General features: G+C 61.5%; 2 protein-coding genes across 12 annotated transcripts in view; both read right to left on the bottom strand.

Moving 5' to 3' along the window:
• Positions 1-252: 252 nt before the first annotated feature.
• On the bottom strand, positions 253-16,709 carry LOC308193806 (maestro heat-like repeat-containing protein family member 2B). Its single transcript, XM_080588848.1, has 38 exons — positions 15,778-16,709; positions 15,234-15,356; positions 14,565-14,733; positions 14,145-14,243; positions 13,645-13,799; positions 13,195-13,338; positions 12,813-12,905; positions 12,452-12,521; positions 12,229-12,342; positions 11,894-11,967; positions 11,191-11,670; positions 10,855-11,008; positions 10,612-10,652; positions 10,214-10,352; positions 9,469-9,521; positions 8,848-9,345; positions 8,560-8,667; positions 7,984-8,139; positions 7,663-7,785; positions 7,311-7,390; positions 6,736-6,835; positions 6,547-6,642; positions 6,077-6,181; positions 5,823-5,946; positions 5,615-5,731; positions 5,181-5,302; positions 4,765-4,917; positions 3,998-4,152; positions 3,603-3,744; positions 3,201-3,397; positions 2,625-2,762; positions 2,339-2,450; positions 2,061-2,207; positions 1,570-1,752; positions 1,036-1,191; positions 809-931; positions 544-637; positions 253-394 (listed from the first exon to the last, which is right to left on the bottom strand). The coding sequence occupies exons 2-37, from the start codon at positions 15,246-15,248 to the stop codon at positions 575-577; spliced, it is 4,998 nt and encodes a 1,665-aa protein (XP_080444974.1). The 5' UTR covers positions 15,249-15,356; positions 15,778-16,709; the 3' UTR covers positions 253-394; positions 544-574.
• A 4,537-nt stretch (positions 16,710-21,246) lies between these two features.
• Positions 21,247-23,960, bottom strand: part of LOC308194775 (maestro heat-like repeat-containing protein family member 2B) — a 79,243-nt gene continuing 76,529 nt past the window's right edge. For 9 of the 11 annotated variants that reach the window (XM_080591083.1, XM_080591085.1, XM_080591079.1 and 6 more), the window contains 5 exons: positions 23,700-23,846; positions 23,209-23,391; positions 22,675-22,830; positions 22,183-22,570; positions 21,247-22,033 (listed from right to left, as the gene is read on the bottom strand). In XM_080591083.1, coding sequence (XP_080447209.1) covers positions 22,214-22,570; positions 22,675-22,830; positions 23,209-23,391; positions 23,700-23,846 — 843 coding nt within the window. In that variant the 3' untranslated portion in view covers positions 21,247-22,033; positions 22,183-22,213. The remainder of the gene's footprint in view (positions 22,034-22,182; positions 22,571-22,674; positions 22,831-23,208; positions 23,392-23,699; positions 23,847-23,960) is intronic. The other 2 variants (XM_080591081.1, XM_080591080.1) reach the window with 1 other exon arrangement.

Below are 23,960 nucleotides of genomic sequence, written 5' to 3'. Positions count from 1 at the left end.
AGCTCAAGGCTACCTGTCTCTTTCCTTCAGCTAAAAGACTACACAAGCTGCAGGCCTCCCAATTTTCTTCAAGGTTTTCTTGTTTTTTCCCAGCTTTGGGACTACATTTGGACATGGATGGGGGGATCGGAGAACTGGTGCTTTGGCCCTGACCCTCCCCATCCCACCAGTGCTGAGAGGTTTGCAGGCAGCGCTGCCTGGCCCCAGCTCCCACCAATGCCACCCTGGGAAGGACCCAGTCCACAGCCGCTGTGCTCTCTGGATTTTTATTCTGTGGGTGCTCAGGCCTCTGCAAGCTCGGGGACGTCTTCTGTGTGCCCCGAGAGATCTTCTGCATGCTCTGGGATGTCTTCAGCATGCTTTGGGCTGCCTTCTTTGTGCTCCGGGCTGGCTTCTGTAGCGTGGGGAAGAAGAGGCAGTGTCAAGATACGGCCCCTGGCCGTGCCCTCCTGGGCACCGTAGGGAAGGCGGCTGGGGCAGCGCTTGGCGGCCCCTGGGCCGCCCCGGTGGGAGCGGAGCAGAGAGCTCCGTCCCGGCTCTCACCAAGGACGTGGAGAGTGGCATCTGTGGACCGCTACTCCAGTGGTGGCTTCTGCTGGCGCTTGAGTGTCTTCAGCAGCTCGGGAGCATGTGTCTCCTGGGGGAGAGCAGGGAGGTGTGAATTCTGCTTGGGCCGGAGAGGCCTCGCTGCCGAGCCCTCAGACTCCCGGGGAGCATGCGGCGGGACGGACGGACGCGTCACGCCATGCTCCCCGCTCGGTGCCGGGCCCCGTGGCCCCAGCGTCGCCCCGGGACAGGGCTCACTCACCAGGTAAGAGCAGACCTCGCTCTGCAGCTGTGCTCCACTGCGCCCGATGGCATTCTTGACGACTACCTGCAGCCCCTTTGGCTCGACGAAAGGAGCGCAGACATAGAGGGCTGTCCTGCAAACCTGGAAAAGAGCATTGTGCTCGGTCGTTCCTTCTCCCTTGCCAGGGAGGCAGCTCCTCAGGGAGCCTTTCTGTGGGTTGGCAAATAAGCTCAGGGGGTTCTTACGCTGGATACTGCACAGCTGGGGTCCTGGAGGTGCAGGAAGAGGCTTCCCAATATCTGCTCCACTTCTCCGCTGAAGAACGTGGTGAGATTGTCCTTGGCGCCAGCAGCCAGGGCCGTGTAGAGACTGAAGGCCGCAAAACGAAGGTCCTCTTGCTCCTGCAACCCAGAAAGCCATCTGTGAGCTGGGTCACGAATGCATCGTCTCCCAGCCTCTCTGCAACAACGAAGCATCAGGGACTGACAACTGAGGGCGAGCGAGCACAGCGCTGTTGGCAGTGGCGCTTTGGAAACCAGCTCCAGAACGAGGTCACCTCATCCCGGCCCCTTCCCTGCCATGTGGAAGGTCCCTTCCTCGTCCCACCCCTAAGAAATGGCACCTGAGTGCCGGGGCGCTCGGTGCGTCCCACCCGCAGGAGAGAGAGAGAGAGGGGCCACGGCAGCTGGTTGCCTGGAGGAGCACCTCCACGCAGCACGGGCAGGCCCCTGCCCACCCCACGCCCCTCGGACAAGTGGGAGAAAAGTAGGTTCACTCACGGCATCAAGGAACTTCCTGGTGGAGCGGGCGATGCGTCTGAAGGCCCCGCCCAAGCCCTTCGCCGTCTGCTTTGCAAATATTTCTGCCAGGGCCAACATGCTCTCCACAGCCACCTCTGGATGGTCCACGTTCCTCATTTCACGCTCCAGTGCTGCCACGATGCTCCTCTTGTGCTTTTGAACCTGCAACGCCAAAGATGCGCACAAGCTGCTCGCGGCTCCTGCCTGCAATGCCCACCCTTTCTCCCCACGTCTGTTCGGCAAGGGGGTGCGGCTGCGGCACAACCCCGTGACGAACGGCACTCGCACGGTTCCCCGCTGCCACCGTGCTGAGCTTGGAGAGCAGCCTGGCCGTTGGGAAGCCCCCATCTGCCCGTGCTGCTCTGCCCCAGGCTCCCGAACTGCCCCGCGGCTCTGCTTGGCTCTCACTCAGCCTCTGCCCGGCTCTCTGCTGGGGGGCTGCAGCCAGAGCAGAGGAAAGTGCGCCTCACCTTCTTGGGCAAGCCACTGACAGCACTGCCCAGGCCTCTCGCTGCCATGTGCTGCACAGCACAGCTCGGATGCTGCAGCTTCTCCAGGAAGAGCCGTACCAGGGGCTTCAGGAGATCCTTCCCCTCAGCTGGCGGGTCCTTCATCAGCTACAAGACAGCCAAAGGTCTGTTAGTGCTGGCATGGGACCTCGGCTGGTCTCTTCCATAAAGAGACACCCCAAGCAGCAGTTTCTTCCGAAAAGCCCTCTGAGCCCGCCCCGCCCCACGCGCCGCCTCACCTCAGCGAAGAAAGCCAGCGCCGTGACCTGCAGGTTTGGCAAGGGGGAGTGCAGCCACGGCAGGAAGGTCTGTATGAGCGCACGCGAGACGAGCCGGGCACGGAGCAGCACACTGCACACAGAGCACAAGCAGGTGACGTGGTCAGGTGGGAAGGCCATGGGCCGCGGCCCGAAACGTCCCCTGCTGCGACGCAGGCGCTGCCCTGCCTCCCAGGAGAGCTCCCCAGGCACACGGGAAGGGTCCTGCGGCTGCTTCCCGGGGCACAGCCACCCGCTGGGCTCTCACCTGGTCAGCAGCTGCACGCTGTTGCAGTGCCACTGAGGCAAGTCCAGGGATGGCCACACTCCGTGACTGAAGAGCACCTGCTGCCACCTCTCGTCCAGGCATCTTCTCAGCACTTGCTCCAGAGCATCACAGTAGAGTCTGGCGAAAGAAAACCCACAGAAATCTCACATCGTGGCACCAGAGGGGAAGTTTTGTCTTGGCTCTGCCGAAACACCCCGGTCCCAGCGCCCCGGGCTGCCCCACTCCTGGGGTCTCCCCTGTCCCGAGAGCTGCCAGCCCTGCGCAGGGTTTGACGCCCGGTCTCTCCTGGATCGGTCCAGGGAGAGGAAGGACACGCTGTAATCGGGGATGCAGAGGAGACAGGCCGAGAGCAGCCGTCGGTCCCGTCCCGTCTGGGAACAGATCCTTCTCCAGCAGAGGACAGAAGTCAAACGAGCCCCGGCGACCCGTTTCCACACCTGGGAGACAGGGCAGGCTTGGGAAACAGGGCAGCCCTTTGGCTCCCTCAGCACCACGAACAAACGTGCCTGGCTGGGGAACTGAAGCCCCCCGTTCCCCGCCCCTGCTGCTCCTTACCCGCACAACAGCTCCTCTTGTCCCGTGTCCTTGAAGAGGAGGAGTCCTCTTGGAGGACTCAGAGGGGGAAACAGCAACTCTACCCCCAGTTCGTTGCTGACCCACTGCAGGAGGACTGGAAGGAGGTGAGGAAGCAGGTCCCGGACTGCCTCCGCGGTCAGCAGAGCAGACACCACCTCAGAGATCGCACAGAGGAGCTGCAGGGAAATGTGACCCACAAGAACCTGTTAAACACCGCCTTTCCCACCAGCCCGCTGGTGCCCCTGTCCCCCTGGGGGACTCTTCCTGCCGGCAGGTCTCACACCTGGGACAGCCTCGGATGACCCCCAACTCCCTCACCCTGATGAGCTAAGTTAGAAAGCAGGTGGGAAGCTGCAGAAATGCTTCTGCCGACGAACATACCTTGAGACGATGCAGCTCTTGATCAGCATCGTTGCACAAAGGTCTGCTTTTAGGTGCCTTGTCCAGCCTCTCTGCTAAGTGCCTCAGGACCTGAGGCCCGAGGTCGCTGCTGCCCAGGCTCCTCCAGAGCTGCACCATGTCTCTGCAAGCAACCAGACGTTCACCCGTGAGCCCCGTCCTCTGGCAGCCCTGGTGCCCTCCCCAGAGGCCAAATGCTCTCCTTGCCAGCAGCGGGGCATACGATGCCTGCTTCCCCAGAGGCACGAGCGCACGATCTCGCAGAGCCCAGGCTTCTGGGGGAGGAATGGGACCTGCTGCTTCCCTGGATCTGCCTTCCGCAGGCAAGCCTGGGGTTGCTGTTTGGCCACAGCGGGGCAAGGGGGGAGCGCACATACCTCTCTGAGGGCAGTTCTGTCTGGAGGAGGCTGTCCACCACAGGCTGGGGGTGGAAGCCGGCCAGGAGACGGGCTGCCTTGAAGAGCAGGTCCCTGAGGGTGCCCTGCTGCATGGTGTACATGGCCTTCCACAGGATGTTCGCGACTTCAGGCACCTGCAAGGCAAGGGGCGAGATGGCACACCTCAGCGTATCCTTTGCCTGTGCAGGACCCCAGCACGGTCACTCGGCGCCTGAGCAACGCCTGCCGCCTTGGCACGCTGACAAGCCCTCGTCCCTGAGCCCTGCCTCACGGCTGGGGGCGCGTGTGCTCTCGGCGCTGACGCACACCAACGTGCACACGCGCACACCCCGCTCCGTCGCTGCGTGTGCCTGGGGCCGGCGGTGGCAGCAGCTGAGCGATTTGAGCACACCGAAGGCCTGGGCACGTTTTATGCCCAACAGCCTGGATAATCGCCGGCGCACGGCTGCAGCGATGGGAGATCGCAACCCAGCAGGCTCCGACACCTTGCAGGCAGTGGGGAGGAACGGGAAGGTTGGTGTGTCCCAGCGGTAACTGCCTCGCCCGGGGCAAGGACCTGCGCCGACGGGAGACTTGAGAGTGCAGTGCCTGAGTCCTCGTCAGAGGACCGCACAGAGCAGAACGTGTCAGGCAGCAGCGGTCCCCTCAGCTCCGCGCTCGGGCTGCATTTCTTCAGCCCACACGAGGTGCAGCACAACAGCCAACAGAGAGAAGTCAAGGCCGAGGGGAACAAGGGTCTCCCTTACCTCTGGACGTATTTCCTTTCCGCACGCTTCCAGGAATCCGATCATCCAGTCGCCAGCTGCCTGTGCACGCTCCTCGTTAGCGCATTCGAAGGTCTTCATGATGGCGTCCATGAAGCTCCTGGCCTGTCCCTGGGGGAAGTACTGGCAAACCCCCTGGAGAGACAGGAGAGACACTGTCACAGCTCTGCTCCGGCTCTTTAGAACAGAAAGGAAACTCCAGGGGCCTCTGAGCTCAGCAGCTCGCTGGTCACTGAGAGGGCACTCAGGGCACACTCCTCTGTGCATACGCTGCTTTTTTGTACTTCCTGCAGCGGAGGGGTTTAGAACCATCTCCTCTCGTCTTGTTTCCCTGCGTGTGAAATGCACCTCCTGACAAATACACTGGGGCCCCCACCTCACTCTCTGGAGCCAGTTACCTTCGCTATTTTGGCAGGGTCCTCACACAGAGACCCGTCCTCCGTGCTCTTCAGCCTCTCACACAGCTCCTTGCAGTCAGGCACTTGGAGCACCGCTCTCCTGGTCTTCGTCATGCCACATGCTGTGAGAGAAGGGAGTCCTGGTTAGGGGAACTGAATCTCTGGCGCCAGACATGGATAGAGGAGGCTGGGGAGCAAAGGCCAGGGCCCTCCCAACCCTCCTGTGGCAGGATGCCACCAGCCCGGCTCCGTGGCTGACACATCCCGGGCCGCACAGAGCCCTCCTTCCCCTGGAGCTGTTTTGGGGCTGTGGGGTCCCAGCAGCCGCAGGCCTCTGCTCCCAGCTGCTGCGTCCCCAGGTCCTGCACCGGGCACCAGCGTCTCCGGGAGGGAGCAAACCTCCCCGCAAATTCCTCAGCGCAGACGCTGCTCACTGAGGAGGGGGCAGGAGCTCGCTTCCAACCGATTTCTTAGTGGGAACGGTGATTGTGCAGGGCCACAGAGCGCCCCGTCCACTCCCCTCATTCGTCGCGACAGTGTTTCTTGACTGGCTGGGAAGGGACGTAAACAAAAGCCCTCGCTGGGCAAGGAAGGAAGAGAAGATGGGGCTGATGGGGGCCAGGAAGAACCCGCTTTCCTCACCTTGGATCCGGAGGAGGCAGCTGAGGCAGGCCCCTGCCCTCTGCCGGGACGTGGCCTGGGAGTCGCTCAGCAGAGGCCCCAGCACGCCGACCAAGGAGCCGAACTGCGAGCAGGTGCGTTCCCTCTGCGGGGGCGAGAGGCAGGAGGAAGCTCGCAGGCAGCCCAGTGCCTGCTCGCCTCCCCAGGCCATGGCCAGGCGTCGGGGCCGTGGCCAGCAGGGAGAGGGGACGGGGCACGCGGGGCTCCCTACTCACCGAACACTTGAAGAGCTCTTCGTAAGTGCCCAGCAGCTGGGCGCAGACCTGCAGGGCCCTCTCTCGCTCCCATGCTTTCGTTGACGTGAGGTGGCGCAGCAAGATCTGGGGTGGAGCACATGCGTCTCGTGACGGGTGTCCTTCTCTCCCCAGCACCCCTCTCTGCCTCCCTCCTCTTCTGGCCCCTTCCCGCAGGGCCTGCCCTGCGGCTCCGCGTGGCCCCAGCCCCGCCGAGCACCGGCACTGCCACCCCCCTGCCCCGCTCGCTCCACGCACCCCTGCCCTCACCCAGGAGCCGTTTCCCCACCGGCATCTCCCTGTGCCAGCCTGGCACTTGGGAGCCTGGCTCTTGGCTTTGCCTCCCGCAGGGCCCGTTCCTTTGCCTGCCCTGGCACTGCGGCAGGGAACGGATCCTCCTCTGGGCATCCCCTAAGGCCCCAACTCTGCCCCACTGCCTCATGGATACTCACGGAGACCACGTCCGCGAAGGCGCTGGAGGTCCCTTCTGCTTTGAGAAGGGCTGACACAAGCTGGCCCAGAGCTTCCTCACACGATGCCTGCAGAGACTGAAAACGGGAAAGGAGGAGTGAGGCTGAGCACCGCGGCAGCTGCCAGGGCACAGGGAGCGCTGAGGTGTGCAGGGAAGGGCTGGCAGGTACCTGCAGCTCTGTCTCCTCAGGAGGGCACGACAGGACTCTCCAGCAGCACACAGCCACCTGGGAGCACCTGTTCTCCCAGTCCATGCAAGGCTTCAGCGTGCTGGATGGAGAAAAGAAGGAGAGAACAGTGAGGGGGTTTACCAGCAATCTCCAGAGTGGCCCAAATGCCGACTGGGTTTGAGCCCCAGACCCGGCCCCCCCAGCCCGTGCTGGTGAGCTCCAGCTCCGGCAGTTCCTGGCAGCTCCCTGGCAGCGGCCAAGCACTCACCCCCAGGGGCAAGGAGACCCCCCCCAGGTGCCCGTTCCTTGCCCTTCCCGTCCCCTGGAGAGCCAGGGCCTTTCTGCCGGCACAGCGCTCATGGCTCGCCCACCATGACAGCCCAGCCCCGTCTCTGTGGATGCGGCCCCCCAGCCCCAACAGCCCCCCGGCCTTCGGAAGTCACCCAGGACGGGGCACGCCGTCCCGGCCCAGAGCCGCACAGCTCCCTGCCCCGTACTCGAGACCACTGGGGCTGCACCAGCCGGCTGGGCTGGGACGCACAGCGAGCCCCCAAAGCCTGGGGCACAGACCTCACCTCAGCTGCTCCAGGAGCTGAAGCATCTTGAGATGCACTTGGGACACAGGGGTGTCGCAGGCATCCTCCTCCATCAAGTCCTGCAAGTCCCAGAGAGACGCACTCAGGGCGGGCAGTGGCACGGAGAGCCTGCCCACCCGCCCCAGGAGCCGGCTCTGCTGACAGGCCTGCGCCCGCACCAGCCCCTTCATCCCCACGGCCACCACAGAGCCACCGTGCTCCCCAGCCACCGAGTGCCAGCTCCCCAGGGCCCAGAAGCTGGGGACAAGGCTTCGGGAGCTCAGGAGCTGGTGGGTGGCCGGGGGAGACCATCGCACCTCCCCTGCGGGCAGCCCCGGCTCCAGGCACTCACCAGCAGGATCTCTAGCACCTCCGGCTTCTTGCAGAGCCTGAAGCTGTGCTTGGTGTCCGCAGCCTGGATGGCACAGGTGACCTCCTTGATGCCGTTCAGCAGGGCGAGCTTGTGCTGCAGTTCCTGAGACCCGAGAGAGAAAAACACCAGTTGAACTGCTTGAAGAGCTGGGAGAGGAACACGGGCGAGGGGTTCTTAGGGGCTGGGGTTGGTCCTGGACATTCAGGACAAACCACTCAGGGGACGTTCAGAAAGAGACCGTCCAACTCGGCACGTGGGGGCCCCCAGCCCTCCCTGCCCCTCTGTGCCCCACGCTCCTACCTTTCTGCAGGCATGGAAGAGCTCCAGGATGTTGGCCAGGATGTCTTCCTCCACGCAGGCCAGCAGTTCTGACTTGGGCGCGTGCAGTGCAACCTTGCCATAGGTAAGCATGGCTGCAGCCCAAGTGGCCTGAGCTCTCTGGTGTCCCTTCTGCGCCTGTGTTGAGTAAGATGCCCCGAGATGTCAGTCCGCTGGCCCTGCTGTGCCCCAGGACTCGACGAATTTGTGGGGCTGGGGAGCGGGGCTGTAAGGGGCTGTGTGGCTCAGCTGTGCAGGGCCGTGGAAAACCATCCGAAGGAGTTTGTCCCATTCCTGCCCTGAGGTGAGCAGCCTGTGCCCGGCAGGGGCGTACTGGCCATGAAAGGCTTGCCCATGGCCCCCAGGTGAGGGGCAGAGCCAGCAAGAGCTCACAGGGTTCCGGCTCCTGGCCCTCAGCTTTCTGGAGGGGGCAGTGCGTCTTAGGTAGCTCTTACGGGAGGGGTAAATGCAATGTGGCTGCCACGACTCGGCCGCCACTGCTCAGGAAGTGAGAACAGGGCAAGAGAAGGCCGAACACTAAAACCCTGCACCCATTACCTTTCGACGTCTGTCGAATGCGATGAGCCACTGGGTGAACTTGCGCATTGCATCCAGGGCCAGGTAGAAGTGGCGCTCAGCAGCATAGGAGACCACTGAAGCTATTCCCTGCAGTGATGGAGAAATGGGAGTGAGCTGTGGCACACGCTGGCCAGTCCTGGCCAGCTACGACGGCAAGGCAGGACATTGCCTGAGGGAAACAGCAGCTACAAGGAAATGAAAAAGGTCCGGAGCAGGGCTGGGACGAGGGGACACCGGGCAGAGCAGGGGCAGGAGAGGAAACCTCACCTGTCTGTCACATGGGCTGGTGGCATCTGTTTCTTTTAAGTATTTCAGCAGCTGCCCTTGGACGTGGGTGAGCTGCCGACAAGAGGCCAGCACCGTGCCGAGAGCCTGGTACAGGAAGTTCTGAAAGAGAAGAGACCGAGACCGAGACGTGGTAACGGCGCGGCTTGTCAGGACAGGGCCTGGCCGCGACAGGCCCCAACAGCCCAGGGAGCAGCCGCGGCGCCCGGCTGTAGCCGACCCTGGGCAGCACGGAGGGAAGCATCTTTGGGGCGAGGGCAGGGGGAGCGGTGACGACAGCCCGCACGGGGAACGCGCTCCTTCAGCCCCAGCCCCGGAGCTGGGTGCCCCGGGGCTGTGCTGCCAGGAGGGTGCAGGCAGGGCGCAAACCTTGTCCTCGGCGCTGCTGGAGGGGTTGCTCAGCTGCTGGCTCAGCTCCCGGCTCAGGCACACGACCCATGGCTGGTCCACCAGCATCTCCTCCACCGACTCCGTCAGGAACTGGGGGGGAACACGACAGGAGGCAAATGTTGTCTCGCCCTTTGCCCGGGCCTTTCACGTTCACGTGCCCCAGGAGCTGTCGGGGCACAACTGCCCACAGCCTCACCCCCAGGGATGCTGTACCTTAAGCAGATAGCACTGCCACTCTTCAGAGTCCAGGAAGCCCTCTGTTTTTTCTGGAAAGCAAGAGGAAGCAAAATGCCTCGCTGTCACTTAAGCCAGCACCGGAGAAGAAAGAGTTCAGTGCTCTCCTTCCCTGGGAGCCAAAAACCCCAGAAGTCCCGGGCTTGAAAGGGCCTAAAATTGCCTGCACCAAAGCTCTTGCCAGGCTGCAGACCCCGGCTGGATCCCAGGGACATTGGCCAGAGCCACCGACTCAAGCCGGGGAAGGAAAGACTGACTGGGGCCGATCGCCGCTGCCCGACTGTGATCCCCGCACTACTCGAGCACCGTGCCCCAGCGTGCACAGCCGCACACATTTTCTCCTGACAGACCCAACACTTGCAGCCCATTTAGGGCCTCCTCCCAGGCTACTGCGCTGCCCAGCGTGGGACCGAGCTGCCCAGAACGGCTGCTGCAGACCTGCCCCAGGCACTCGGCCTTCCAGAGCCAGGGGCGCTGGTCCCACCCCTGTCCCAAGCACCGTCCCAGCAGGGGCAGGGGGACACTGCCCAGACCTGCCCTCCACGGGGACATCGATGGCCCCGTCCACCCCTGGGACGAGCTGATCCCAGCAGATCGCTGCCCCCAGCCTCCACGCTGGCTGCCTGGAAGGGGGACGGCAGCGGTTCCCCTACGCCATGCTGGGAGGCTGTTTTCCTGCCCCCTCCAGCTCTCCTGAGCCCGGCCCTCCACACTGGCACCTTACCTTCAAGGTACTGCAGCATGCGGGGGATGCGGATGGGCCACAGTCCCCTCAGGGAGCTGTGGATCCTGCTCTGCAGGGCCTGCAGCAGCTGTAGGGCAGCAACCGCGCATTCTCTGCACTGATCACAAGCCGCCACCACCTAGACGAGGACAGAGAGAGACGGGGTCACTCCTTCCACCAGGGACGCGGCTTCTCCCACGAGGGAGCTCGACTCTGCCTCGGCGCCTCCCCCCACGTGCTTCCAGCCCCAGGGAGGGAGCGGGATCCCCAGCTCGTGGGCTTGGGCACGCTGGGACGCGCTGCCTCCTCCTCGGGGCTGCCAGCAAAAGCATCCCTGCCCCAGCATCTCCCCCTGCCCCTGGCCAGAAAAGCTCTTGCCCCGGGGCCCCGCTACTCACCAACAGCCGAACCAGTAGGGCCTGTGGCGTGGGCTTCTTGGCTGCAAGGAGGAAAAAAGGCAGGGTGAGCCCCTGAGCACCTCTGCACCCAGCCCCTCGCACCTTCGACGCCCCGACGCGGGGCTGAGAGTACCCATGCAGCTGCAGAGCTGGCCTGGGGGCTGCCAGGGTGCAGGGAGGCATGCACCAGGCAGGCCCCTGGCCGAGCCCGGCACAGGTTGCTGGGGCACCTTCTGGTCCCACCTTGCTCCTGGACGTCAGCAGGCTTCTCGGTGTCCTCTTGCCCTTCCGTTTGCTTCTGCCTCTCGATCAGGGCTTGGAGACAACGCAACAGCGGGACCAGCATGCCGCAGTACTGGGCCGGCACCACGTACTGCAGGAGCCGTGGCCACAAGAGCTGCAGAGGAGGAGGAGGAAGTTTGGCACATCAGCATTCCCATCTCGGCTCAGAGGTGAAAAGGATGGCTTGCGCATCCCTTGGAGCCCATTAGGGTCGAGCTCCGGGGGGGCAGGCGAGGGCTGGCAAAAACACCCTGAAGGTGAAAAGTGGCTGCAGCAGCAGGGAGCAGGACCACTTACTTCGGTCATCCCTTCCACAGAGAGATCCAGAGACTCCAGGATACCTATGCACTGGGCCTGAAGGTCTCTTTCCTCTTGGACGTCTTCTACCGCCTGCAAGACAGCGTTGGGAAACCCCCCATTACTCTCAGCTCCCACCTCAGGAGGCTCTGTGGAGGATGAGGACAGCCAGGCCCCACTCAGGGGCCACGTCCCAGCCCCAAGGAAGTGCTGGGCAGCTTGGGAGCAGCGAGCGCTGCACAGGGCTGTCGGGCACACGAGGTTCTGCGGGGCCCAGGCGATGCTGCGAGTGCCACTGAGGGAGCTCTCGGCACAGCCTGGGCACGGGACCGAGCCGCGGGTGTCCCGCTCTGTCCTTACCAGTCTGTCCGAGGCCCGCCTGAACTCGACAAAGATGTGCGCCACCACATCCCATGCCAAGCAGCTCGGGATGCTGACGCTGAGCAGATCCTTGATGAAACCCAGGAGCGCTCTCCTCAACTGCCAAGGAGACAGGGTGGTTACGGTCTGCCCCGCCAGCAGCCAAAGGGAAGCCACCTTTGCCTGGGGGCAGCCCTCGCAGCCCGTGGAGAGGCAACGAGTGCACAGGAGAAGCCTTCGCTGCCAGGGGTCGGGGCTAGGCTTTGTACAGCACAACAACCTGCCCGCTCTGGGGGCTTTCTCTGCCCCACTGGTCTCGCTGTTCCTTCCTAAATGAGCTCACCTGGGTGCCGGACTCAGTGAACAAGGGCTGCACGGCCTCTACAATTAGGGGCAGCTTCTCTCTCACTGCAGGTTCTGCAAGAGACACAGAGAGGTATGCGTTCAGGCAGGGCTCAGATGGCAGAAGGGATCCCTCGAAGCTCCCAGGCTTTTCACAGACGAGCGGGACAGCACAGCAGGGCTGGGCTCTGACTGCAGGGGAAGCACTGGCGTCCCAGAAGGACTTTGTTTCTGCCGCTACTACTGCGTTACAGGGCCTGAAAGCTCTGACAGCAGATAGCTTCAGCCCCCTGACTGCCCCAGCCCTGGCTGGCGGCCCTGGCCTGTGGTACTGACCGTCAGAGCGGGCCACAGCTCCCAGCAGAGTCAGCGCTGTCCCGCGGGAGCCCTGGTTCTCGCTGCTCAGCTGGGACAGCAGGAACGTGACCGTCTCCTCCGGGTAGATTCGAGCTGTGGGCCAGAAACCACATTTTGCATGAATAGTCAGCAAAACCCCATGGCTGAGGTTCACAAGGAAGTTGGGAGAACACGACAGGCATCGTCCCATTCCCTCCCTTACCTTGAAGCACAATGCACTGCCTCAGTTCTTCTTTATGGCCTGCACTGTGCTGCCTGGTCTCGTCCCCAAGCTGTGGGAGAAAGGTCCATTTTAGAGAAAGATCGCAGGCAGAGCAGCGATCAGAGGCTGCCTTTTGGGTCCCGGCACTCCAGAGTCCTCCTGCCAGGTGGCTGAGAGGGAAGTGCTGAAGGAACTGAGCTGCCCCTCGGGCCTGCACAAAACAGCCAGGATCAGGGTGCTCACAGCCTCGAGGCACCTCCAGGAAGGTCCTGGTGGAAGGACGCCCTGCCCTGCCCTGCCCCTCTGTGGCAATCCGGCCTGCAGGACCTGGGCCAGCAGCACAGGCACGGGCTCCCTTTACCTCGTGGTGCACAGCAGCAGCGATGGCACGGAGCTTGTCCTTGGGGGCGACAGCGTGAAGTTCCTCCAAGGTCTTCAGGAAATAATGGAGGCTCTACAAGAGAAGGGAGAGGACGAGTGGGTTAAAGCCACTGAAGCCACGTGGGAAGGAAGAAACCCAGCACGCCTGTGGCATGGGGAACCCCTAACCCCAGCTCCCAGGGAGAACCCCAAAGCTCCTGCCCAGGGCTTCCTGCTCACCTGGGTTGTTCTCTTCCTGCCCGAGCAGCCCAGGAAGCCTCACAGCTCCCCTGCTGCCCCCCTGCCTTCTCGGAGGGCTCCCCGACACCTCGTGGCACTCACACGCACACCACAGCCGCACCAGACCCCGCGCAACGCCTCACCTCTGTCACCCGGGAAGTATCTTGGACCTCCTGGTACTGCTGCAGGAGCCAGACGACCTGCTTCCACACCCGGTCCTGGTGCTGCGCATCATGGAGGACGACAGCCATCATAGCAGTCACTGCTCCGAAGATGGCCTGCTTGTCCTGCAGAGGGAAGAGACGAGATGCTCTGAGGGCTGTCTAGCACTCAGCGTCCCCCAGCACATGCCTGCCTTTGCACAGAGAGGGCTTTCCCTTTCCCTTCTGCCCCACAGAAGGGCTCTCTCCAGAGGACAGCAAGCATTCCCCTGCCAAAGGGCCCTGGGGCCCAAGCACTTGCCAGCTGGGAGCCCCCAGCCCCGGGCACGGCGTCAGCCCGCCCGCTCCCTCCCCTCACCCCTCTGCTCCCACCCAGGGGGCACGGGCAGCCCCAGCCAGGCACAGCCCCGCTGCTGCCCCAGCAGCGCTCACCTCCTCCTTCTTATGGCGGCCCAGCCAGTTTACCACAGCGTGGCAGAACAGGGAGTACACCTGCTCGCAGAGCTGCTTCTCCCCGATGCGAGGGAAGGGGCACTGCTCCCAGGCGTTGAAGTAAGCGTTGATCGCCCTCGACCACTGCTCCAGCACTGCACCAGAAGGAAGGAGCTCGTCAAAGTCTGCAACAGGCAGCGTGCCTGGCTCCCTCACCCACGCCTGCGTGGAGCAGTCCCTGGCTCACCAGGCGTCGGCTTGGGACTGCCAAGTGCTGCGCTCCCGGCATCTGAACTAAAATACGGTGCCCCTTCTCCCCTTCTGCACACCGCACCTCCTCCTCCTCCTCCTCCTCCTCTTCCTCGCAGGCCTCTTCCCCTCCAGCACTTACCATTGCAGCCCCCGCCCTGCCCTTCCCAAAGTTTGCCCCCCAGCGCAGGACCACGCCGCGATCCGAGCGAGGCACCGAGGGCCTGCCCGGCCCCTTCCCCTCTACTCACCACTGCAGATGGTGCGCAGGATCTGGCTGCTCTCCACTTGTCTCAGCATGGCGTGCAGAGCAAGGAGCGTCATTTCGACGAAGGGGATGCACCGCAGGGCTGCAGAGAGAGGACAGGCAGAGGGACAGAGGGAGCCACGGTCAGCCAGAGCCAGAGCAGCACCGCGGGCAGGAGGGCTGGGGCTGCCGGGCTGGGGGACGTGTCAGAGGGACAGGGGAGGTCGCTGCGGGTTCAGTCCCCAGCAGCTTCCACCCTTGCAGCACTGGCATTGGGGTGGTGGGGCGGAAATCCCAGCTCCAGGCGAGGAGGTGCCACAACCCCACAGCCCTCCGGCCCAAAACAGCGTTCAGGGAGGGGCAGGGTCCCTGCTCCTGGCCGTCATGGACCATAACCCAGAGCACGAGGCCAAAGGGGCCATACCATAGCTGCTGGCCAGTTTGCTCAAGGTGGTGAGCACAAACTCCTGGCATGCTCCTCCCCTCATGGTCTTCAGGTGGCCCTGGAGCTCGGACATCACAAATCCAAAGTGGGAACGAGCCAGAGCCACCAGGACGTCACCAGCAGCTGCTGTCACATTGTTCATTGCACCCTGAAAAAGAGCCACAGGTGAAATGCTGCCCAGGAGAAAGGCTGAGGCACCAGGTCAGGCCCTGCTGGCCAGTGAGGACCACGGGGCTTCAGCTCATCGTTTTGCTGTCAGAGCCACTGGCGAGACGACCGCGTCTCCCCCACAGAACACCCCCGGGACAGCTGTGCCCGAGCTGGGACGCGTCCCCAGAGCCTCTGCGTTAAGCAGGAGTCGCGCGAGGCAGGAACTGGGGGACTGCACGGCCCAACTCCGGCCCTGGGAGGTGGCGCACACGTCGCCTGGCGTGGAGGAGCTCACCACGCTCTGCACAGTCTGGAGCAGGGCTGGATACGGCCTTTCCCCTAGCGGGATGCGCTCCCTGGGAGAGGGAGCAGCCACAGGGGCACTGGGGAAGTCCCCAGGCCTGAATCCCAGTGAACCATCTGTGTGCCACTCCATGTCACACCCACAGCTGGGGAGAGGCAGGCTGCTCCGTTCGCCCTTCTAGAGAACAAGCTCACCTGGGCTGCCTTCATGTCTCCAGACACCTCTGCGAGCACTCGGTTCACAACGCCGCTCTGCAGACGGGTATCATCTCCTTGCAAGACATGCTGGAGGCGGCGGTAAGTCTCCGCTCGGTCACCCTAGGGAGAGACCACGACACCACTTGCTTTGCCCTTATTCCCGGGCAGCTGCGAGCTGCTGCCCCTCACTCTAGAGTGAGAGCCCACAAGCAGCACCACCGCGTCCTGTCCCAGCTTGTGTCCAGCTACACAAAGGAGCCGAGGGAGCAGCAGCCCTGGGAACCGACCAAGCACCAGGCACCAGCCTGGGACCATGGTACAGGGCCAGGACAAGGATGGATGCTTGGGCAGCTCCAGGCTGAGCTGCTGCGGGAAAGGAGGCAGCGCAGCAGCGTCAGCCCAGCGTGACCGCAGGATCAGCCTTTGGGGACCGGGCACCAGCAGCAGGACAGAGGGGCCATCAGGCAAGACCCCTCGGTGGCACCCAGGGCGGAGGGGAGCCCTCAACCCCCCACGGCACAGCGGGATGTCCGCAGCTCACCTCTCTGTCTTGCAGCTTCTTTAACAAGGAATTCACGACGGTGGCAGAGATGGCAACAGTCTCAGACCCTGTCTCTCTGCCACCGTCCTCATGACGTGTAGGTCCAGTCCTGACCCCTACACAAGCAAAGGAAGCTGGAAGGAAACAACCAAACAGTTTGCGTCAGCTTGGCTGGCTGTGGGGATTCGCACCAGGTTGGGGCAGGCATCCTCCCAGCCTGGAGAGGAATCCTCCCCAGCACCAACAGCACAGGCTGGGGTCCCCATCTCTGGTCGTGCTGGGAACTCATAGGGATGCAGCCCCCGGCCTCCCCCTGCCCCTCACCAAAAAATCTTCTCAGCCTCCCCATCACAGCAGGATCACCCCAGAATCTCTCTCCAGGTCCTCCTCCTGTGGCCGCCGAGAAGCAATGGGCCACCTGCGCTCACCGCAGCAGCTATGAGGCACCCAGCCATTGTGACCTCCCTGAGGGCTGCCATGGATACGGGGACACATCACAGGGCAGGGCCGGAGGTGGCAGCACCCCCATGGCCCAAACCCACAGCATATCCCCACTCTCCATCGCTCCAGTTCGCTCCGGTCCTTGCGTGGTTTTCAGCAACGGCCTTCCGTGCGCTTCTCTGCCCAGCCCCGGTCCCATCTGGTTCCACTCTCCAGGGGCCCCAGGTCCCTGGAGAAGGGAGAGGACGAGTGGGTTAAAGCCACTGAAGCCACGTGGGAAGGAAGAAACCCAGCACGCCTGTGGCATGGGGAACCCCTAACCCCAGCTCCCAGGGAGAACCCCAAAGCTCCTGCCCAGGGCTTCCTGCTCACCTGGGTTGTTCTCTTCATGCCCGAGCAGCCCAGGAAGCCTCACAGCTCCCCTGCTGCCCCCCTGCCTTCTCGGAGGGCTCCCTGACACCTCGTGGCACTCACACGCACACCACAGCCGCACCAGACCCCGCGCAACACCTCACCTCTGTCACCCGGGATGACACCAGGCACACGTCCCATGGCTGGTCCACCAGCATCTCCTCCACCGACTCCGTCAGGAACTGGGGGGGAACACGACAGGAGGCAAATGTTGTCTCGCCCTTTGCCCGGGCCTTTCACGTTCACGTGCCCCAGGAGCTGTCGGGGCACAACTGCCCACAGCCTCACCCCCAGGGATGCTGTACCTTAAGCAGATAGCACTGCCACTCTTCAGAGTCCAGGGAGCCCTCTGTTTTTTCTGGAAAGCAAGAGGAAGCAAAATGCCTCGCTGTCACTTAAGCCAGCACCGGAGAAGAGTTCAGTGCTCTCCTTCCCTGGGAGCCAAAAACCCCAGAAGTCCCGGGCTTGAAAGGGCCTAAAATTGCCTGCACCAAAGCTCTTGCCAGGCTGCAGACCCGGGCTGGATCCCAGGGACATTGGCCAGAGCCACCGACTCAAGCCGGGGAAGGAAAGACTGATTGGGGCCGATCGCCGCTGCCCGACTGTGATCCCCGCACTACTCGAGCACCGTGCCCCAGCGTGCACAGCCGCACACATTTTCTCCTGACAGACCCAACACTTGCAGCCCATTTAGGGCCTCCTCCCAGGCTACTGCGCTGCCCAGCGTGGGACCGAGCTGCCCAGAACGGCTGCTGCAGACCTGCCCCAGGCACTCGGCCTTCCAGAGCCAGGGGCGCTGGTCCCACCCCTGTCCCAAGCACCGTCCCAGCAGGGGCAGGGGGACACTGCCCAGACCTGCCCTCCACGGGGCACATCGATGGCCCCCTGCAGTACAAGCACAAAAAAGCAATTTCTGCTGTTGGAGACTCCATGGGCTTGGTTTGCAGATGTGTCTGAGGGAAAAAAAAATATATATATATATATATATATATATATAAGAAAAGGAGGCAATTGGCATCTCCTGGACTTGCTTCACTAGATTACCAGGGGTGGTGGGAGGTGCACCACTAGACCTTCTGTTCACAAACAGAGAAGGACTGGTGGGAGATGTGGTGGTTGGGAGCTGTCTTGGGCAGAGTGACCACGAAACGGTAGAGTTCTCTATCCTTGGCGATGTCAGGAGTGGGATCAGTAAAACTGCTATCTTGGACTGTCGGAGGGCAGACTTTGAGCTGTTCAGGACACTGGTTGGCAGAGTCCCTTGGGAGGCAGTCCTGAAGGGCAGAGGAGTCCAGGAAGGCTGGGCACTCTTCAAGAAGGAAATCTTAAAGGCTCAGGAGCAGACCGTCCCCACGTGCCCAAAGACGAGCCAGCATGGAAGAAGACCAGCCTAGCTGAACAGAGAGCTCAGGAAGAAAAAGAGGGTTTATGGCCTTTGGAAAAGAGGGTGGGCCACTCAGGAGGATGATAAGGCTGTTGCGAGGCTGTGCATGGGCAAAATTAGAAAGGCCAAAGCTCATCTGGATCTCAATCTGGCTACTGTTTTTATAAATACGTGAACACAAAAAGGAGGACTAAGGAGAATCTCCATCCTCTACTGGATGCGGGGGGAAACCTAGTGACAAGAGACGAGGAGAAGGCTGAGGTGCTTAATGCCTTCTTTGCCTCAGTCTTTAGCGGCAAGGCCAGTTGTTCTCTTGGGTACCCAGCCCCCTGAGCCGGTGGAAGGGGATGGGGAGCAGAATGTGGCCCTCATAATCCACGAGGAAATGGTTGGCGACCTGCTACAGCACTTAGATGTATGGAAGTCAACGGGGCCAGAGAGGATCCACCCGAGGGTGCTGAGAGAACTAAGTGGTGGAAGTTCTGACCAAGCTGCTTTCCATCACTTATCAGCAGTCCTGGCTATCAGGGGAGGTCCCAGTCGACTGGCGGCTAGCAAATGTGATACCTATTTAGAAGAGGGGCCGGAGGGTGGACCTGGGAAACTATAGGCCTGTCAGTCTGACTTCGGTGCCAGGGAAGCTCATGGAGCAGATTATCTTGAGTGTTATCACGCGGCACTTGCAGGGCAACGAGGCGATCAGGCCCAGTCAGCATGGGTTTATGAAAGGCAGGTCCTGCTTGACGAACCTGATCTCCTTCTATGAAGAAGTGACGCGCTTAGTGGACGAGGGAAAGGCTGTGGAAGTGGTCTACCTTGACTTCAGTAAGGCTTTTGACACCATTTCCCACAGTATTCTCCTCAAGAAACTGGCTGCTCATGGCTTGGACTGGCGTACGCTTTGTTGGGTTAAAAACTGGCTGGATTGCTGGACCCAAAGAGTCGTGCTGAATGCAGTTAAATCCAGTTGGACGCCAGTCACTAGTGGAGTCCCCCAGGGCTGAGTACTAGGGCCAGTTCCCTTCAATATCTTTATCAATGATCTGGATGAGGGGATTGAGTGCACCCTCAGTAAGTTTGCAGGCGACACCAAGTTGGGTGCATGTGTTGATCTGCTCGAGGGTAGGAAGGCTCTGCAGGAGGATCTGAATAGGCTGAACCGATGGGCTGAGGCCAACCGTATGAAGTTCAACAAGGCCAAGTGCTGGGTCCTGCATTTGGGGCACAACAACCCCAAGCAGTGCTACAGGCTGGGAGATGAGAGCCTGGAACTGCCTGGCAGGGAAGGACCTGGCAGTATTGGTTGATAGTTGGTTGGATATAAGCCAGCAGTGTGCTCAGGTGGCCAAGAAGGCCAACAGCATCCTGGCTTGTATCAGAAACGGCGCGGCCAGCAGGACTAGGGAAGTGATTGTCCCCCTGTACTCGGCTTGGTGAGGCCACACCTGGAGTGCTGTGTTCAGGTTTGGGCCCCTCACTACAAGACGGACATCGAGGTGCTCGAGCGTGTCCAGAGAAGGGCAATGAAGCTGGTGAGGGGTGTGGAGAACAAGTCTTACGAGGAGCGGCTGAGGGAGCCGGAGTTGTTTAGCCTGGAGAAGAGGAGGCTCAAGGGCGACCTTATCGCTCTCTACAGATACCTTAAAGGAGGCTGTAGCGAGGTGGGGATTGCTCTGTTCTCCAAAAGGCCCAGTGACAGGACGAGGGGGAATGGGCTAAAGTTGCGCCAGGGGTGGTTTGGGTTGGATAGTAGGAAAAACTTCTTTACTGAAAGGGTTGGTAGGCATTGGAATGGGCTGCCCAGGGAAGTGGTTGAGTCACCATCCCTGGAGGTCTTTAAAAGACGTTTAGATGTGGAGCTTAGTGATATGGTTTAGTGGAGGACTGGTTCGTGTTAGGTCAGAGGTTGGACTAGGTGATCTTGGAGGTCTCTTCCAACCTAGATGATTCTGTGACTGTGTGATTAAATTTTGCTTGCTTTGACAAGCCAACGGAACTAACTGCTGAGCCACCTGTGCTATCTATCACTGGGCTGGCAGCACTCAGACCACGGGGAACCTCAACTTTGGGTGTCAGACTCGTTTCTTCTGGTGAAGAATGGCAAAGCTGAGGCAGAAACGGCCATCTAACAGCCCTAACGACCACATAACGACTGTAACGGCCACCTAACAGCCATGGAACGGTCTCCTCAGCAAGGGCGCTGAGGGGCTGCCTCACGCCCGCCAGGCGGCGCTGTGGTAACGGCAGCCGCGCGGCGAGGCCCGGCCCCTGTTCCCGGTTCCCGGCCCCAATTCCCGGCCCCTGTTCCTGGTTCCCGGCCCCTGTTCCCGGTTCCCGGCCCCAATTCCCGGCCCCTGTTCCCGGTTCCCGGCCCCTGTTCCCGGTTCCCGGCCCCAATTCCCGGCCCCTGTTCCCGGTTCCCGGCCCCTGTTCCCGGTTCCCGGCCCCCTCCAGTCGCGTTGGAGCCAGCCCGGGCGTAGGCAGGGCTGTAAATGCGTCTCTGTCACGACGGTCGGTCTTCATCTTCGTGCTGTGCTCACATGTTGTGTGAACGCTGACCGGCTGTGTTGTGCGTGTAATTACCTGTCTGCAGGTAATTACAGCTGGTGCTTGTCCCAAAAGCCTGGGCAACTCGATCGCTGTTCTAACTGAAATGTTAATGCCAGACGCCCTATAGTTGTGCACTGTATACATAGTAACTAATACAGTCTGGCCTGGCTGAGGGCTTGGCCCCAAAGCAGCCGGTGGGTTCAGTTTCTGAGCCTGAGTACACTGGCACTGGGCTCGATTCCGAGATCCCAAAACGTGCTGCTTACTCTCCATTTCTGAGCCCCCAGGCTGGACAGATGAGCCTGGCTGGGCCCACAAAACACAGCAGGTGGTCTCCCTTTTCAAGCCGCCCATAGCTGCCCAACGAGCCTCCTATAAAGGCTGGAAACCACAGGACTGCCTGCATTGCTGAGCCTGAAAACCAGCCAAACACGGCTCATTTTGAGCCCCCCAAAGACAGATGATGACTCCATCTTCACATAGGGCCCCAAAGCTAGTGCACAAAGACTGGCGTTGAGCCCCAACGTGCAACATTTCACCTGTTTTCGTGCCCCAGCCCAGTTTCCCCAGCTGTGATCCCAGCCGCCATCAGCAGCCCCCCCGTTTTGCTTTCTTTCTGCCCCAGGCCGTGTTTGTGTAGTCCGTAGGTTCGTGCCCGCGCCAACAAGCACACAGAGTCAGAATCCACATGAAGGTCGTTTAATTAAATAATTAATTATATAACTCTGCAGAGTCGGGTGCTTGGCGATCTTTCTCAAAGCAAGCACACCTCTGACTCGAATCACCGTAATTTATACACAGCAAACTTGTGAAAACTCTCTCTTTGGTTACTTTTGATTGGCTGTCATAGCTCACCTAACTTATCTCTACTGAGTGTGCTCATTACAAAGGAACAGTGGTGGAGGGGAGGACACCAAATCCCACATCAGCATACATTAGCATTTTGATGGGCGTGATTTTTAATATGTTAATGACCCTTATTGAGCAAAAGGTAACTATAGTTGGAAAACCAGTCTGGAGCTGGTTTTCTCCTTCTTCTTTTTAACCTTTTATCCCTTATCTTCCTTGCTTCTGCTAGCTCAAGGCTACCTGTCTCTTTCCTTCAGCTAAAAGACTACACAAGCTGCAGGCCTCCCAATTTTCTTCAAGGTTTTCTTGTTTTTTCCCAGCTTTGGGACTACATTTGGACATGGATGGGGGGATCGGAGCACTGGTGCTTTGACCCTGACCCTCCCCATCCCACCAGTGCTGAGAGGTTTGCAGGCAGCGCTGCCTGGCCCCAGCTCCCACCAATGCCACCCTGGGAAGGACCCAGTCCACAGCCGCTGTGCTCTCTGGATTTTTATTCTGTGGGTGCTCAGGCCTCTGCAAGCTCGGGGACGTCTTCTGTGTGCCCCGAGAGATCTTCTGCATGCTCTGGGATGTCTTCAGCATGCTTTGGGCTGCCTTCTTTGTGCTCCGGGCTGGCTTCTGTAGCGTGGGGAAGAAGAGGCAGTGTCAAGATACGGCCCCTGGCCGTGCCCTCCTGGGCACCGTAGGGAAGGCGGCTGGGGCAGCGCTTGGCGGCCCCTGGGCCGCCCCGGTGGGAGCGGAGCAGAGAGCTCCGTCCCGGCTCTCACCAAGGACGTGGAGAGTGGCATCTGTGGACCGCTACTCCAGTGGTGGCTTCTGCTGGCGCTTGAGTGTCTTCAGCAGCTCGGGAGCATGTGTCTCCTGGGGGAGAGCAGGGAGGTGTGAATTCTGCTTGGGCCGGAGAGGCCTCGCTGCCGAGCCCTCAGACTCCCGGGGAGCATGCGGCGGGACGGACGGACGCGTCACGCCATGCTCCCCGCTCGGTGCCGGGCCCCGTGGCCCCAGCGTCGCCCCGGGACAGGGCTCACTCACCAGGTAAGAGCAGACCTCGCTCTGCAGCTGTGCTCCACTGCGCCCGATGGCATTCTTGACGACTACCTGCAGCCCCTTTGGCTCGACGAAAGGAGCGCAGACATAGAGGGCTGTCCTGCAAACCTGGAAAAGAGCATTGTGCTCGGTCGTTCCTTCTCCCTTGCCAGGGAGGCAGCTCCTCAGGGAGCCTTTCTGTGGGTTGGCAAATAAGCTCAGGGGGTTCTTACGCTGGATACTGCACAGCTGGGGTCCTGGAGGTGCAGGAAGAGGCTTCCCAATATCTGCTCCACTTCTCCGCTGAAGAACGTGGTGAGATTGTCCTTGGCGCCAGCAGCCAGGGCCGTGTAGAGACTGAAGGCCGCAAAACGAAGGTCCTCTTGCTCCTGCAACCCAGAAAGCCATCTGTGAGCTGGGTCACGAAGGCATCGTCTCCCAGCCTCTCTGCAACAACGAAGCATCAGGGACTGACAACTGAGGGCGAGCGAGCACAGCGCTGTTGGCAGTGGCGCTTTGGAAACCAGCTCCAGAACGAGGTCACCTCATCCCGGCCCCTTCCCTGCCATGTGGAAGGTCCCTTCCTCGTCCCACCCCTAAGAAATGGCACCTGAGTGCCGGGGCGCTCGGTGCGTCCCACCCGCAGGAGAGAGAGAGAGAGGGGCCACGGCAGCTGGTTGCCTGGAGGAGCACCTCCACGCAGCACGGGCAGGCCCCTGCCCACCCCACGCCCCTCGGACAAGTGGGAGAAAAGTAGGTTCACTCACGGCATCAAGGAACTTCCTGGTGGAGCGGGCGATGCGTCTGAAGGCCCCGCCCAAGCCCTTCGCCGTCTGCTTTGCAAGTATTTCTGCCAGGGCCAACATGCTCTCCGCAGCCACCTCTGGATGGTCCACGTTCCTCATTTCACGCTCCAGTGCTGCCACGATGCTCCTCTTGTGCTTTTGAACCTGCAACGCCAAAGATGCGCACAAGCTGCTCGCGGCTCCTGCCTGCAATGCCCACCCTTTCTCCCCACGTCTGTTCGGCAAGGGGGTGCGGCTGCGGCACAACCCCGTGACGAACGGCACTCGCACGGTTCCCCGCTGCCACCGTGCTGAGCTTGGAGAGCAGCCTGGCCGTTGGGAAGCCCCCATCTGCCCGTGCTGCTCTGCCCCAGGCTCCCGAACTGCCCCGCGGCTCTGCTTGGCTCTCACTCAGCCTCTGCCCGGCTCTCTGCTGGGGGGCTGCAGCCAGAGCAGAGGAAAGTGCGCCTCACCTTCTTGGGCAAGCCACTGACAGCACTGCCCAGGCCTCTCGCTGCCATGTGCTGCACAGCACAGCTCGGATGCTGCAGCTTCTCCAGGAAGAGCCGTACCAGGGGCTTCAGGAGATCCTTCCCCTCAGCTGGTGGGTCCTTCATCAGCTACAAGACAGCCAAAGGTCTGTTAGTGCTGGCATGGGACCTCGGCTGGTCTCTTCCATAAAGAGACACCCCAAGCAGCAGTTTCTTCCGAAAAGCCCTCTGAGCCCGCCCCGC

Source organism: Anser brachyrhynchus (genome assembly GCF_964034855.1).
Source record: "Anser brachyrhynchus genome assembly, chromosome: 4".
In the NCBI taxonomy this organism is placed as follows: domain Eukaryota; kingdom Metazoa; phylum Chordata; class Aves; order Anseriformes; family Anatidae; genus Anser; species Anser brachyrhynchus.
Note: the sequence above shows the minus strand (reverse complement) of the source record. Positions and strands in the feature narration are given on the sequence as shown.

Bases quoted from the DNA above. Each gene is read 5' to 3' on its own strand.
- LOC308193806 (XM_080588848.1), bottom strand. The intron at 10,353-10,611 runs GTGAGTAGCGGG...GTCCTCGTCTAG, and splicing joins CCCTACTGGTTCGGCTGTTG to GTGGTGGCGGCTTGTGATCA. The intron at 5,947-6,076 runs GTGAGTAGGGAG...TCGCCCCCGCAG, and splicing joins AAGAGCTCTTCAAGTGTTCG to AGGGAACGCACCTGCTCGCA.